Source organism: Lampris incognitus, chromosome 10, assembly GCF_029633865.1.
Source record: "Lampris incognitus isolate fLamInc1 chromosome 10, fLamInc1.hap2, whole genome shotgun sequence".
NCBI lineage: Eukaryota > Metazoa > Chordata > Actinopteri > Lampriformes > Lampridae > Lampris > Lampris incognitus.
Genome location: NC_079220.1, coordinates 18,965,928 through 18,981,420, shown reverse-complemented (window position 1 = coordinate 18,981,420; position 15,493 = coordinate 18,965,928). Strand labels below are relative to the sequence as shown.

Genomic DNA, 15,493 nt, shown 5'->3' with positions numbered 1-15,493 from the left:
GTCGTTTATTTCCTCCAACCAACTCTAAGTGAACAGTTCATTCTCTCCAAACCTTAGCCTCGTGTCTACCCACAATACCCCTTGCTAACCCCCGCCCACTGTCTTAAAGGGACCGTCTCTGGCTCGCATGGTGAATATCTAACCTGCAAGTAGGTCACTACACACACCCTCCCAGAACTCACCATGACAAAAAAAAAAAAAAAAATCAACATGGCGGGGGACGAATAATGCAGCCAAAATGGCACCTCTTGAAGGGTGTAGGGGCAGGGGGGCATCCATGCCGAGGGGGCTGGGCCAGCCTGTCCAAGTCCAGGTGAGCCGGCTTGAGGCGGTCCACTGAAACCTGCTCCTGCTTACCACTGACATCCTCCACAATGTTCTTAGCCCCCGCCGCCAGGATACGGAAGGGGCCACCGTAGGGGGGCCACAGGGGGGTACGGTGGGCACCATGCCGGATGAAGACATACCTGGCTGACTGCAGGTCCTTGGGGATGTAAGACTGAGGGAGGCCGTGCCACAAAGTTGGGACTGGAGTGAAAACGCCAACGCCGTCCTGGAACACAGCCCATTGGCGGGCAGCAGACCAGGTTGCCGTGCCATCTGGGGGAAATTCTCCCGGGACCCGCAGTGGCTGGCCGTAAACCAGCTCGGCCGATGAGGACTGGAGGTCTTCCTTAGGGGCGGTCCGCAAGTCAAGCATGACTCATGGGAGCCGGTCGACCCAGCTGCTGTCTGTGAGGCTGGCCCGAAGAGCGGCCTTCAGCTCACATAAACCGTTGCCCTGCGGGTTGTATGCTGTGGTGCAGTGCAGCTTCACCCCTAGGCTTTCAGCGACTGCAGTCCAGAGCTTGGATGTGAACTGCAGGCCCCAGTCAGAAAAAGTGAGGTCAGATGACGTGCCAAATCGGGCTACCCAGGACCCGATGAACGCCCGGGCCACCTCAACAGACGTGATGGTTGATAACGGAATAGCCTCTGGCCACCCAGTGGTCCTGTCCACCATGGTAAGGAGATGAGTGAGACCACGGGAGGAGGGAAGGGGTCCTACTAGGTCCACATTGACATGGTCAAAACGCCTCCCAGGCACTGGGAACAGCACCAGGGGTGACTTGGTGTGGCGGTGAACCTTGGAGCGCTGACACGCCACGCAGGTGCCTGCCCAGTCCTTGTTGTCCTTCCTGAAGCCATGCCCCACGAACTTGGCCCCCACCAACTTTGTTGACGCCTTCACGCCTGGGTGTGAAAGGCCATGAATGGCATCGAAAACGCGTCGCCGCCAGCCCGTGGTCACCATGGGCCGAGGCTGAACCGTGGAGATGTCACAGAGAAGCGCGGCCCCGGCGTCGTTGAACATCACATCCTTCAACTGCAACCCGGTGTCAGCGGTTCGGTAGGTCTGCACTTCTGTGTCAGCAGCCTGGTCTGCAGCCATGGCTGCGTAGTCGAGTCCCAAGTGGACAGCCCCCAACATTGCCTGGGAGAGGCAGTCGGCAACGAAGTTGTCTTTGCCGGCGACGTGCTGGATGTCAGTGGTGAACCCCGAGATGAAAGAGAGCAGGCGCCCAGACCACGGCTCGGTGGTTTTGGCCATGGCGAACGTCAGTGGCGTGTGGTCCACAAACACAGACAACCAGCTGCCTTCCAGCAGGAACCAGAAGTGGCGGATGGCAAGAAACAGGCCAAGAAGCGCCCCGTCGAAGGTGCTGTATTTCCTCTCACTGCTGCACAGCTGGTGGCTGAAAAAAGTAAGCAGTTGCCAGGCTCCGCCCACCCCGTTCATACACTGCCCCCACGGTGTAATCTGAGGCATCCGTGGTGAGTGCTAATGGGGCAGTTGGTGATGGGTACACCAACAAGGCGGCGTCAGCCAGTGCAGCTTTAGCGTCCTCCAATGCCCGGTTTCTCTCTTCCGACCAGTCCACTGGGCCCTTGGGGTCCTTACCCTTCAGAGCCTCATAGGGGGCGCATGAGATGAGCCACCCGGGAAATGAACCGGTTGTAAAAGTTCACCATGCCCAGGAACTCCTGCAGGGACTTCACCGTGTTTGGGCATGGGAATCTGGCGACGGCGTCCACCTTGTCGGGGAGGGGGGTTGCTCCGTCCTTTGTAACCCGGTGCCCAAGGAAATCAATGGCTGGCAGGCCCAACTGGCACTTCGCCGGGTTGACGATGAGCCCATGCTGACTGAGCCACTCGAACAGCTGCCGGAGGTGGACCAGGTGCTCCGCCGCGGACGTACTGGCCACGAGAATTTCGTCCAGGTAAACAAACAGGAACGGCATATCTCGAAGCACAGAGTCCACGAGCCGCTGAAAGGTCTGCGCAGCCCTCTTGAGCCCAAACGGCAACCTCAGGAATTCGAACAGGCCGAACGGCGTGATTACTGCCGTCTTCGGCACATCCTGCGGGCGGACCGGCACCTGGTGGTATCCACGCACGAGGTCCACCTTGAAGAAGATGACCGCCCCCGCCAAGTGCACGGAGAAGTCCTGGATGTGCGGGCCGGGGTAGCGGTCTGGCGTCGTGGCGTTGCTAAGGCGGCGGTAATCACCACATGGGCGCCAGCCGCCTTTAGCCTTCGTGACCATATGCAGGGGGGAGGCCCACGGACTGTCGGAGCAGCGCACGATGCCGAGGCGCTCCATGTTGGCAAATTCCTCCTTGGCGATGGCGAGCTTGGCTGGGTCGAGGCGCCGTGCACGGGCGTAGACTGGGGGGCCCGTGGTGGGGATGTAGTGTTCAACTCCATGCTTGGCGACTGCTGATGAGAAGATGGGCGTTGTGAGGTCCGGAAACTCAGCAAGCAGACGCTGAAATTCATCCCCGGTGGCAATCATGTTGGACAAGCCGATGGGACCCGCCTCCCCCAGCGTACATGGGTAGGAGCAGAAGGAGACGGCGTCAATCAAGCGGCGGCTTTTAACGTTTATCAACAGTCTATAAGCGCGCCGGAAATCCGCACCCAGGAGGGGAACAGACACCTTCGCCATTACAAAGTCCCAGCCGGACCGCCGACCTCCAAAAACCACCTCCACATACCTCGTGCAATAGGTGCGTACGGGGTTGCCGTTAGCAGCAATCATGGGGCGGGGGCGAATCCGCCGGCCATCGCGAATCCGCTGGCCATCGCGTCCACTGGTGTCGCAGGCTGGATGCTCCGCTGGCGCCAGAATCAACTAGCAACCGCCGGCCGGAGATAGTGTCCTGAATAAATAGCAGCCTTCCTTCCCGGCCAACGCGCAGGGCTACTACTGAGCGCCGGCCCTGGCTTTTCCCGCCCCGCTGAAAGTGCATGGTGCACGGCATTGCTTGGCTTTGGTTCCAAACCTAGCATGGTAGAAGCATAGTCCTCCTGAGTACTGCTGCCGACGAGAAACTGCTAGCGCGGCGACGCCCGCAGCCTCAACCGGCGGTGGTGGAAGAGCGTGGGCAGGCAGCAGAGCGGCAGCACACTGCTGTCAGCCTCCGCGGCCAACTCCCGAAAGTTGCTGGTGGTGGACAACTTGGAGCTGGCCAAAGCAGCACGGACGTGCGAGGGGAGCTGACGGAGGAACAGCTGGCCGAAAAGGAAGGCGGGGTCGCATGAACCCAGCATAGTCAGCATCTTGTCCATTAGCTCCGATGGCTTGCCGTCTCCCCAGCCTTGCAGCGAAAACAACCAGTCTGCCCGTTCCACCTCTGCTAGCTCAAAAGCCTGCAGCAAGTGTCTCTTAATCGTGTCGTACTTATCTTGGTCTCATCCACGGTGATGTTCCTAACCGCGAACTGGGCTTCGATGTGAGCGAACCATGCTGCCGCAGCCGTTTCCCAGAAGTCGGGCAGTTTGAGCGAGGCGGCGTTAGCCACTGCCGCTGCACTGGTAGCTTCGTTTTCCATGGCATCACGTCGGGGTCACCAATGTGGAGGATGAAAGGAAGAAGACGAGACCACTTCTCCTTTTGAGATCGTTCATTTCCTCAAACCGACTCTAAGTGAACAGTGCATTCTCCCCAAACCTCAGCCTCGTGTCTACCCACAATACCCCTTGATAACCCCCGCCCACTGTCTTAAAGGGACCGTCTCTGGCTCGCATGGTGAATATCTAACGTGCAAGTAGGTCACTACAATAAATTATTTTTGACACTGTCATAGGCCTTTCTTACACATGCTGTCATAACGCACTGTAGTCTCTGAACAACCCTTCAGTAATTTTCCTTACATTCCATTTCAGAATGATACTGTCTTAAGCCTATAACTTGATACTAGCATTGCTTTCTGTATTGATTTTGTCCTTCCAGGAAAGCAGTGAGATGGATAAGTTGAAAACACAGCTGTGCAAGTATCTGCAGAGGACGTTGCCCTTTTCGTCAGTCAGGTTAGTAATAAAACTACACTGATTTATAGTATCTTTGTTAACGATAGGAAAAAGCATACTCGTCTTGTAAACGGTTTTTGGAAGCAGATTTGATTCAGATTTTGCGATATAATTGGCATAAGGAATAATTCTTTAAGAAAAGTTTCCCAAATATTATACAGAAAAAAGTTCATTTTTTGATTTTTTTTTCTTCTTCACTGAAGTGGACCCCATTTTGTGAGAATACCCCTTCATGTTTTCCTTTCTAATAACTGTTGAAGGTGAATTTTACTTTTTATTTTCAGATTCTAATCTGAGCATGAGTAAAAGATTTGAAAGTGATGCTAGCAAGCGCGTGAGAAAGAGACTTGAAAATGATATGGTCAAGGAGTAAAGACCAATCACTGCTTTCTTGCATCAGCCACTTACAGAAGCAATAAGTGACAGCAGTGAAGCAGATGCATTGAAACTAACACAAGGAAATCAGTGCGGTGGAGCTATCCAGCCCACTACTGACAGAAAAGAAAACCTCCCAAAAACAGAAACAGCGAAACAGGACGCGGAACAGCAAGCTGATTATGAGGAAGCAGCTCAAAATGAAAATATAAAACTAATTCAAGAGTCACTTACTGGACAGGGAGAGGCTAAAGAGCCACAAGAAAATCATGTGTATAGTCAGAATTTTCAGCTCACACCTTGTAAGATAGGCCAAGTCCAAGGTTTTCCAGATGCAGATATAGATGATGCCAAACATAGATCTACTGTAACAGACGTTGGTTTGTGGACAGAATTATCACATGAGGGAGTATCCTATTGGGTAGAGAGGGGCCCCTCTCAAGTTCAGCGTCATTGTGGACCATTTTCAAATTCCAAGCGAGTGTACAAAAAACCGTCCAGGTTTTGCACAAAAGCTTTTTTATTATTATTATTATTCAACAAAAGTCAGTGGGGAAACTTATAGACGAGAGTGGCTTGTGTAGTCTCCCTCAAAAGGCCGGATTTATTTATTTATTTTTCACACACACCCCAGTTGTATATGGCCAATTACCCCGCTCTTTTTTTAACCCTCCTGGTCGCTACTCCACCCCCTCTGCCGATCCGGGGGGCGCCCCGACCGACCAGATGAGGCGCTAGTGCAGCGACCAGGACACATACCCACATCCGACTTTCCACCCGCAGACACGGCCAATTGTGTCTGTAGGGACGCCCGACCACGTCGGAGGTAACACGGGGATTCGAACCAGCGATCCCGTGTTGGTAGGCAACGGAATAGACCGTTACACTACCCGGACGCCAAAGGCCGGATTTATTGCTTTGTTTGTAAACTCTTTCCAAACCTTGCATCTTCTGCTACAGCTTTAGCTTCTGAAGGGTTTGATGACTGGCAAAACTCCTATCTTATCCAAACTCATGAAAACTCAGAGAAGCACAGGAGTGCCATGTTGACCTACTTAACACGGAAGAGAGGACAAAAGCTAACGTCAAAGCTAGAGGAGCAAATAAAAGCAGAGCAGCAGTACTGGCGGCATGTCATGGAGAGAATTATCGCTGTAATATGCACATGCAGAACGAGGCTTACCATTCAGAAGAGACGATGAACAGTTTGCATCTCCAAATAACGGCAATTATCTTGGTCTTTTAGAACTAGTAGCAACATTTGATCCATTTTTACTGGCTCATATCGATCAGTATGGAAATTGCGGATCAGGAAATCCCTCTTATTTGTCAAAAACTGTATGTATGTGAGGATATTTCAGCTTGTCAGTAGATTCCACCCCTGACATTTCACATACTGATCAGTTGACTTTAGTTATCAGATATGCATCACCTGAAGACGGTTTACCAAGTGAGAGGTTTTTAACTTTCCTTGAGCTAAAAGACCACACAAGAGAAAGCATGGCTTGACTTAGTGTTTAACTATCTCACTACTGAGTTTGAAATTGACTTAAGAAAATGCCGAGGGCAGTCTTACCACAATGCTGCCAACATGGCCGGTAGGTACTATGGTATGCAGCAAAAAATAATCTAAAAAAAATTTGCAAGATTTATTCCATGCGCTGGTCACTCTTTAAATTTGGTGGGCCGTTCGGCTGTTGATTGCTGCCTTGATGCAGCGAACTGTTTTGGCATTATCAATGAAATTTATACCTTCTTTTCATCCCCCACAAAGAGATGGGCAATTCTAATTTCATTTTTGCAACCTCATTCAAAAGTGCCTAAATATTTGTCACACACACGGTGAGAGGCACATGCAAGAGCCACAGAAGCTATTTGGGATAGTTACAGTGCTATCACTGATGCCCTCAGTCATTTGTACTCTGATGTTAAGGGTGATACCAGGCTTCAAGCTAACAATCTTTTGCAGAAAATGGAAGAACTGGAATTTGTGTTTATGCTGCATTTTTGGACCCATACGCTAGGTCATTTTCACAAGGTCAGCAAAGCCATTCAGAAATCAGAACTGTTATTGAGTACTTGTGCAAGTTTCTACAGTCCACTTCAGGATTTTTTAAGCAAAATTAGAAAAGATTTTGATGAGCTTGAGCAACAAGCAAAAGCCACCTTGCCAAATGTTAACTACAGAAGTATCACAAGGAGACAAAGAGTAAGGAAACGGCAAGGAAATGACAGAAGAGCACCTGGTCCTGATGCCTTAGATGAACTCTCTTCAAGAGATAGGTTTAGGATAAAATCCTTTATTCCTATACTAGATGCACTTGAAGCCAATTTAAGAAGAAGAGCTACTATGTACAGCGAGGCTGCACAAACATTTTCCTTTCTTGCTAATCTGACAGATGTTGACCTGAAACTTACTGATGAACTTTTGCACTTTCACTTGTACGTGAGACAAAGCCATAGGCCTACAGAAGAGCACTCTCTGTCTCATACAGACCTTTATCAAATTACATACAAGGAAAAAATTCAGATGGCCTTCCCTAATGTGGAAGCAATATTGCGGTTATTTCTTAGCTTAATGGTCACTAACTGCTCAGGAGAGAGGTCTTTTTCAAGACTCACAAGAATTAAAAATGAATTCAGGGCCACAATGTCTCAAGAGAGGTTGTCCGCATTGAGCATTCTGTGCATCGAAAGTGACAAACTTAGACGAACAAATTTTGATGAACTTTTGGAAGATTTTGCTATGAGGAAGGCTAGAAAAAACTTTTTTAGTCAGTGTATTTGATGATTGTAGTTTTTTCTAAAAATTTCTTAATATGTATTTTAAAACCGACTGTTTAATGACAACATAAAGTAGGATTTAAAAGTGTCACATTGTCACTGTCAGGTAGTCATGATCATCTTAACATTTCCCAGGCAATAAAATTTTAAGCTCAAGGTTTTTTTTAAAAGAATATAACAGTAAACTTACAATTTAATTTTCCTTAAAAATCCAGTTTATTCCACAAAATGTTTACAACGTTCGGTTATTGCAACAGTTTTTCACGGTGTTAATTTTAACATTTATGCATTTTTTTTCCATTCACTACGGTATTTAAAAATAACATCTTATGTCCTTTAGAGGAGGAAGTGTGAATTGGGGAATTTTAAACAGCCGTCATCATCCTCGGCTTTACTCAGTTTTGTTTAAAACACTCTTCCATCGTCCTCTAGTCGTGAGGGTGGGAGATTGGGACGGGCCTCACAGGTGGCATAGCCTAGGTCTTCCCTTCATCTAAATCCAGCACTGCATATTGTAAAGCGCTTTGAGTGGCTGTTGCAGCTAGAAAAGCGCTATATAAAATGCAACTTGATTGATTGATATATACATTAGTCAGTGCCATGTTTAGCTTTAAAACCAAACTGGTGGGCATCTGGGTAGTGTAGCGGTCTATTCCGTTGCCTACCAACAAGGGGATCACCAGATTGAATCCCCGTGCTACCTCCAGCTTGATCGGGCATCTCTACAGACACAACTGGCCATGTCTGTGGGTGGGAAGCCTGATTTGGGTATGTGTCTTGGTCGCTGCACTAGTGACCAGGACACATACCCACTGTAAGTCATACCCATTGTAACTCTAATTATGGTCATGGAAATCTGCATACGACACTGATTGTTGTTTCGGTTGTTATGCCACTGTATTGTTTATAAGGGTGGGGATACCTGCAGTCAGTTTAGACCAAAGAGGTCACCTAGATGAGTGATGAAACGTTTCTCTCAATACACGTTGTGTCCAGATGAACTGATTCAGTTTTCTGTGATTTGCTTACCTGGATTATTGAGCATGCATCAAGATACATAGATATGCTTTTTAAAACATGAAAGGACTATTGGTAAAACAGTACTTTGTAAACAATAGTTTATTAGAAGTCAAACACGATACAATACCAAGGAGCTATTATTAATAAATCAGTAATGTACATCGGCAATTATTGGTAAGGGGTGCACAACGATTTCTGTAGGATCATTTTCAGTCAAGATGGAGATCCCAGTCATATGTATGATCTCATCTGATCACTAATATCTCCAACCCACTCGGCACTCACAAAGCTCAAGATTAAGATATTGCCCAATGTTGACAAAATGTTTCGCATCATTGAGATTCACTCTGGTAAAATTGCCTCCATGCTGAAGATCAGACCTCTTAGAATAGTCACACTAAACTTGTCCTCCTTTCAGCTGCTCTTCCCATCTCTCCGTCATCAGTTGGATTTGGGGAGTCTGTAAACGCCTGCAGAGACGCTCAGCTGGTGCTCCCTCACCTTCCTCTGCAGGAAGGCCTCCAGCTCGTTCACATCCATCTCTGTGACGACGGGTCCCGTTGCGACAAACATCCTGAGCATCGAATGGATGCGATCCAGCGTCATGCTCTCCAGGTTGGTCAGCATGGCTTGGATGTAGGCCCAGAACAACTGCATTAAAAATAGAATAAATAATGACATTGGTGAGAAGGCAAAAGTCAGACGTAGATTAATGTTGTGTGTGTGTGTGTGTGTGTGTTACATTCCCCGTTAAGGGTCCAGGGGACGAGGGGAAGTAACAAAGAAAATAAAAGTATCCCAGGGGAATAAGAAAAGTGGGAGGCGGAACCAGGTGTAAAAACAAACAGGTTTATTAACAAAAACTAACCCCCAAGTCAATATATATAACAAAAAGGGCAACTGAAGAAGCTGGCTCTTAACTAACCAGGCTTAGATAACAAAAACTCAGATCAGACCAACAAGAAAGAAACAAGAAACAAGAACAATAACACAGCTTTCACCCTCCTTCTCAAGGAGTATTGATTGTTAACCCAAGAGCTCTCACTCTGGCTGCCAACAACGGCCCACTGGCACTGCCGGGCATCTCTCTCCAAGTCTTGTACCCAGCTGATGAGGGCTGTGTGTTTGACTTGTGTTCGGCTTGTAAGGCCCACGATTTAGCATCCTTAAAAGAGCTGGTGTTGTTGGAGGCATTTTAAAACTGTGTGCCTGACCATATTGCCACTTATTTCAATGATCAAAAAGTGTCCACACTTGCATCAGGCTGCGGTGTTGGCGGACAAATTTGCGCTCACACACAAAAACATCTTGGTGCAGCGTAATGTTTCCTCTCGTCGCGATTCCTCCCCGCGGAATGCTAACTGGCATGTCACCCAGGCTTCACGTGTCAGTACCCCTCCTCCAAAGCCTAAGGTGGAGAAACGGTGTTTCTTTTGCCATAAGCCTGGACATTTAGTTGCCGACTGTAAGGCCTTGAAAAATAAGCAGCAGAACAGCAGTCGGAGGGCGGTCGTGTCCCAGAGGAGAAAGAAAAGGGAGGACCTAAGCCAGCTCCAGAAGAAAGCCCAGTCTTCAGCAACCCTTGCTGCGCCAACCCCCCTGCAGATGGCCACTGTAACTCCAGCCCAGCCCGCTGATTTCTTCAAAACCAGCCGTGCAGGTATTACAGAATATACTCAGGCCCTGGAGCAGGAAGTCTCTGAGCTTAAGGCTCAGTGCAGGCACCTAAACGAGCAGCTAGAAGGTGCAAGACCCTTCAACACCGCTGCTCTAAAGAAGCAGGAGGTGAAAGTTGCACACCTCGAGTCTGCTCTCGCTGACCTCACACAGCAGTGCCATGCAAAGCAGGTTGAGGCAGAGGAGCTACGTTTGTAGCTGGCGAATCTGAAGAGGAATACCCTCTAGTATACAAACCTAGGGTTTGTATTTATGGGAGGGGGTGTTACAGCCCCAGTACCATGTGTTGTGTGTATACAAGAGGGTAATTGCAGATATACACAACACACGGCACTGGGGCCGTAACAGTGTGTCTTGTGTGTGTGTGTCCAACCCACCTTATCTTAGGCTCATGCATCACTATACTACACTTTGTCAGCATGTGAAATGAGTCTTTACCAAGAATGATGACATAACCAAGAAGGAAAATTTTTGGTAGTAGCAAATGGAATTAAATAGTTAGAACATAATTCATTGGTTGAAAGGATGGACGACAATAATGTTTTTTTTTTTTAGTTTTTTTTTTTTTTAGACTAGTCAGTCCCAAAGGACTAGCAGAGATGGCTCATAAAACGGTCAGCGATTCTGACCTTTTCATGAGCTCAGCTATTCTGAGTTGGCAGTGTGACTGGAGCGGAGTGTTGAAAAGCTAGAATGTGCCCCATCGGAGACACATGCTAAGTGACAGTTGTAACGTCGACATTAACACTATTTAATTCATTAGGCATTTATGGATGAAACTTAAAGCAGGTAGCAAAAGCTTGGCCTATAGCGGTGGTGGGAGTCGGAGTCAATGAGAAGCTTTGGCTGAGCAGAAGGCCTTCTTACTGGGGCAACAGGTAAGGGTCATTGTAGGGTAGGATAGGAAAAATATGCTGGTATACATTTTTGCTATGTTCTATCTATCTATCTATCTATCTATCTATCTATCTATCTATCTATCTATCTATCTATCTATCTATCTATCTATCTATCTATCTATCTATCTATCTATCTATCTATCTATCTATCTATCTATCTATCCATCCTCCAAACCGCTTATCCTGCTCTCAGGGTCACGGGGATGTTGCAGCCTATCCCAGCAGTCGTTAGACAGCAGGCGGGGAGACACCCTGGACAAGCCGCCAGGCCATCACAGGGCCGACACACACACACACACACACATTCACACTTAGGACAATTTAGTACAGCCGATTCACCTGACCTACATGTCTTTGGACTGTGGGACGAAACCGGAGCACCAGGAGGAAACCCACACAGAAACGGGGAGAACATGCAAACTCCACACAGAGGACAACCCGGGACAACAACCATGGTTGGACTACCCTGGGGCTCGAACCCAGGACCTTCTTGCTGTGAGGCAACCGTGCTAACTACTGTGCCACCATGCCACCCCATCTATCTATCTGTTTAATACATCTGCTGCCATATTGTTTGTGAGAAGCATGTCTCCTAGGACACCAAGCCACAAAAACATTTGTTTATTTTTGGTGGCTTTCTGCTTGTTAGCAGTTTGTCTGCTGGGAAAACAAGCCACAAAGTCAACTGAAAAAAGCACCTAGTGGCTAAAATGACTGGACACTGGCTGTGGTCCAGAACATGGAAACCTAACCCTTGACTAAGACAGAAGTTACATTTTGTGTGATGGCAAAGCTACAGTAACAAAAGTGACCATTCATATGATGTTCTCACTTCTTCCATAACAAGGCTTACTGGATCCTGGCACAGCACTGTTTACTGAATTCATAGGTAGTCTACAGCATTCCCATTAGCCTTCTGTTGTTCTGACCTGCGACAACGTTTTAAATGATTTGACATTGTATTATGGCTTACCTGTAACCATAAGTGTAGGCGCATGCTAGTTTTTAGATCAGTATTGCATGTGGGTTCTGGGATTACAGAATTTACTGTAGAGCCCTCTGGAGGTGTAGTGGGCTGAACTCAAAAAAAAAAAAGGTTCTGAATGGTGCCCATTTATAATCCCCATGGCATACACACCCTCACATACTGAACTCTTTGGTATCAAGATTAAGTGGTTTATATTGTTGGTCTAATAGCCCATTAGGTGAATGATGTCCTCTGCAAGAATCATTGTTGGGTTAGTGAGTCCGTTTTTTTTCTTCTCCTTCTTTTTTTTTAAACAACTGAATAGAGAGTTTATGTGAATGCCCACCATGGAATTTGGCACAAGGGATTGTCACATCCTGTGTATTGGTAAATAGTCCTTCAATAAGGATATATGATGGCACTGTCTGCCCTATACAGGGATGTTAGTATTTTCACCCACTAGCAACCTCAAGTAGCACAGTCTAAAGTTCACTGGCTAGTTTCACTATTTCAACCTGTCGAATGGATTATCAGAATAGGAAAAAAGAAAATCAAAATGATGGCAATTGAGCAGGCAAATTTGTCAGCCACAGCTAAAATTCACCCCCATGCTCATTTCCATACGTATGTGTGCCTGACACACCTGTAGTTTCTCCTCCCGCTGCTCTGACTGTGTGGTGGTGTTGGAGTCTCCTTCCTCATCACTGTCGATCAACATCACACTTCTCTCCAGCCTGTCCTTGGATGACCCGGTCTCCAGGACGGAGTAGCGCCCGGCTGCCTCCTCCCTCAGAACCCCCTGCTGCTGCCATAGGGCCACCTTCCTGTGCACCGTCTCCTTAGAGACTCCCAGCTTCCCGCTGAGTTCCTCCAAGGTCCACGAACCTAAGAGAAACAGACCAGCTTATTACAGAACAGGATCTGAGGTTAGTCTCACTTTTGCTGTTGATATAGGGAGAGCTGCTGCAGAGAAACCTGGCTTGTATGTAACAAGGAAAAGAGTAGTGGGAAAACTCATACGTTTTGTTATGTGTGCATCTCTCACAACTTATGTTTCACTGGATTTGGCTTTAGAATAGCAGTCTGGCAGTGGCATCCAAGAACCATGACTCCATATTCGGGCAGAGTACCAATCATGTCACACACTTCACAGCAGCTTGTGTTAAGCTGAATCTCTGATAAGAATTTTCTTTTCTTTTTTTGTGGACCCCCCCCCTTTTTCTTTCTTCTCTCAATTGTACTTGGCCAATTACCCCACTCTTGCAAGCCGTCCTGGTCGCTGCTCCACCCCCTCTGCTGATCCGGGGGAGGGTTGCAGACTACCACATGCCTCCGATACATGTGGAGTCGCCAGCTTCTTCTTTTCACCTGACAGTGAGGAGTTTCGCCAGGGAGACGTAGCGTGTGGGAGGATCATGCTACTCCCCCCAGTTCCCCCTCCCCCCAAAACAGGCGCCCCGACCGACCAGAGGAGGCGCTCGTGCAGCGACCAGGACACATACCCACATCCGGCTTCCCACCCACAGACACGGCCAATTTTGTCTGTAGGGATGCCCGACCAAGCTGGAGGTAACACGAGGATTCAAACCGGCGATCCCTGTGTGGGTAGGCAACGGAATAGACCACTACGCTACCTGGACACCCTTCTGATAAGAATTTTCAACGGGTTTCAGTTGTTTGTCAATTGTGTGTGCAATTCTACAGTTTATTACACCACCCACTCTTTCCGTCTGTCTGTAAACCGATCAGTCAGACATCTCAATTCCCAACACAGCGGAACGTCACTAATGCAGACTTTAGTCATCAAAAACTGAAAAATTTACCCAAAAGACAAAACTGAAATAGACTACAATGAGAATGAATTCCATGAATTGTGAACTAGCACTAGACACCAACTGTTGACCATCCAACTGCAAAATAGACTGTACACAAGATCTTATGAATTGAACTGCTTTCATGATTCACATTTCAAATAGCAATTGTCCCAGTGTTTCCTTGCATGTTTGTTAACTGTGAATTTTCTTAGATGAAAGCGTGAAAGCGTCTCCATTCCTAAGGAGTTTAAGCAAGCCAGTTAATGCACTAAAACAGGGGTTTCCAACCTTTTTTGCACAGCGGACTTGTTTAATATTGATTGTTAATATCAGTTTAATATTTAGTATGGGGGGGTTACGACTGGAATGTAGGTTAGGTTTATAAGTCAATAGCATCATAATATTTAAGTAATGTTTGGATATTAATCAAAACAGCGCATATTTTCCTCGCATGAACATATTAAAAACATTGCAACTCACCAATAAATCAGTGGGAGCCCTGGGCTTATTTCCCTGCAACAAGATGGTCATGACATGTGAGCCATCGGTCGTAATAAAGCCATATTTTAGGTACGACTCATCGTATTTCCTTTTGAAGGAAGCTTTCTCTTTTTGCAGTCTCGGCCTCTGCTGTCTCTGTATTATCGCCGTTAGACCTTTTTATTTCCCCTACTTCTTTTTAAAAAAAATGTTTTTTCTAGTTTTTCCCCTTATCCCACCCGATTAACCCAATGGCATATGACCAGAACTCTTGTCGAATAACTCCCCTGGCTCACGTTTCCATAGGAAGGAGATAGTCGTAACACCAGCTTCCTTCAAACTCGTGTCGGCTGCTCTCGCTATTTTACACGCTGAAGCCTCGCATGGATTGCATTACCTTCAGGCCGCGAAGGAGATGTAGGGAGAATGCTTTCGGTTGCTTGGCTGCAGGCGCCCGGATGGGCCAGAGGGGTCGCTGGAGAACTACGAATCCCCAAACACTACACCGATCTACACCCACTATCCCTCAGGTAAGGGTGGCCTAATGAATGCCTTACCCCGTGGACGCTCTGGCCGTGACTGGTTACGGCGAGTCTGGGATATGAACCTCCCTGCCACATGACGAGCGGACTGCAAGAACAGCGGTTATTCCGCTCGGCCATCAGAGCGCCCCCCCCTACTTCTTCTAAAGAAACTCTCAAGCGACGTTTGTTTTTTTACCCAGGGTAGCTAGCTAGTTGCAACACACACATCGAGTAGGTAAGTGGGTGATGACCGACTGATGACCTTGCGTGCCTTGCATTTCTCAAGTTCAACATCAGTATCCCCATCTTGTTGCGGGCGTGACAAGGAATGGTGAGGAAAGGTGCAGCACAGATAGACCGTGCCAAGTTCAATATAATTGCCGCACAAATAGCCAATAATGTTATACGTATGTTTACCAACTACAGGAGACCCATCCCCTACACTGCAGGGAACCATCAACAGGCTGACGACCTAAATGAATTTTTCTGCAGGTTTGAAAAGCAAAATTTCACACCCCTCCCCCTCTCCAGCCACAATAAACAACCAACTACACTCGCTGCCAGCCACTCCTCCCTCCCCACCCAACCCACCTGCACT

The 15,493-nt window shown here is 47.7% G+C and overlaps 1 protein-coding gene across 1 annotated transcript in view; it reads right to left on the bottom strand.

Moving 5' to 3' along the window:
* Positions 1–8,650: 8,650 nt before the first annotated feature.
* anapc2 (anaphase promoting complex subunit 2) overlaps positions 8,651–15,493 on the bottom strand; it is a 30,383-nt gene continuing 23,540 nt past the window's right edge. Inside the window, exons 13-14 of the mRNA XM_056288342.1 lie at positions 12,721–12,962; positions 8,651–9,185 (exon numbers count right to left, since the gene is read on the bottom strand). Of these exons, the coding sequence (XP_056144317.1) occupies positions 8,976–9,185; positions 12,721–12,962 (452 nt within the window). The 3' untranslated portion in view covers positions 8,651–8,975. The remainder of the gene's footprint in view (positions 9,186–12,720; positions 12,963–15,493) is intronic.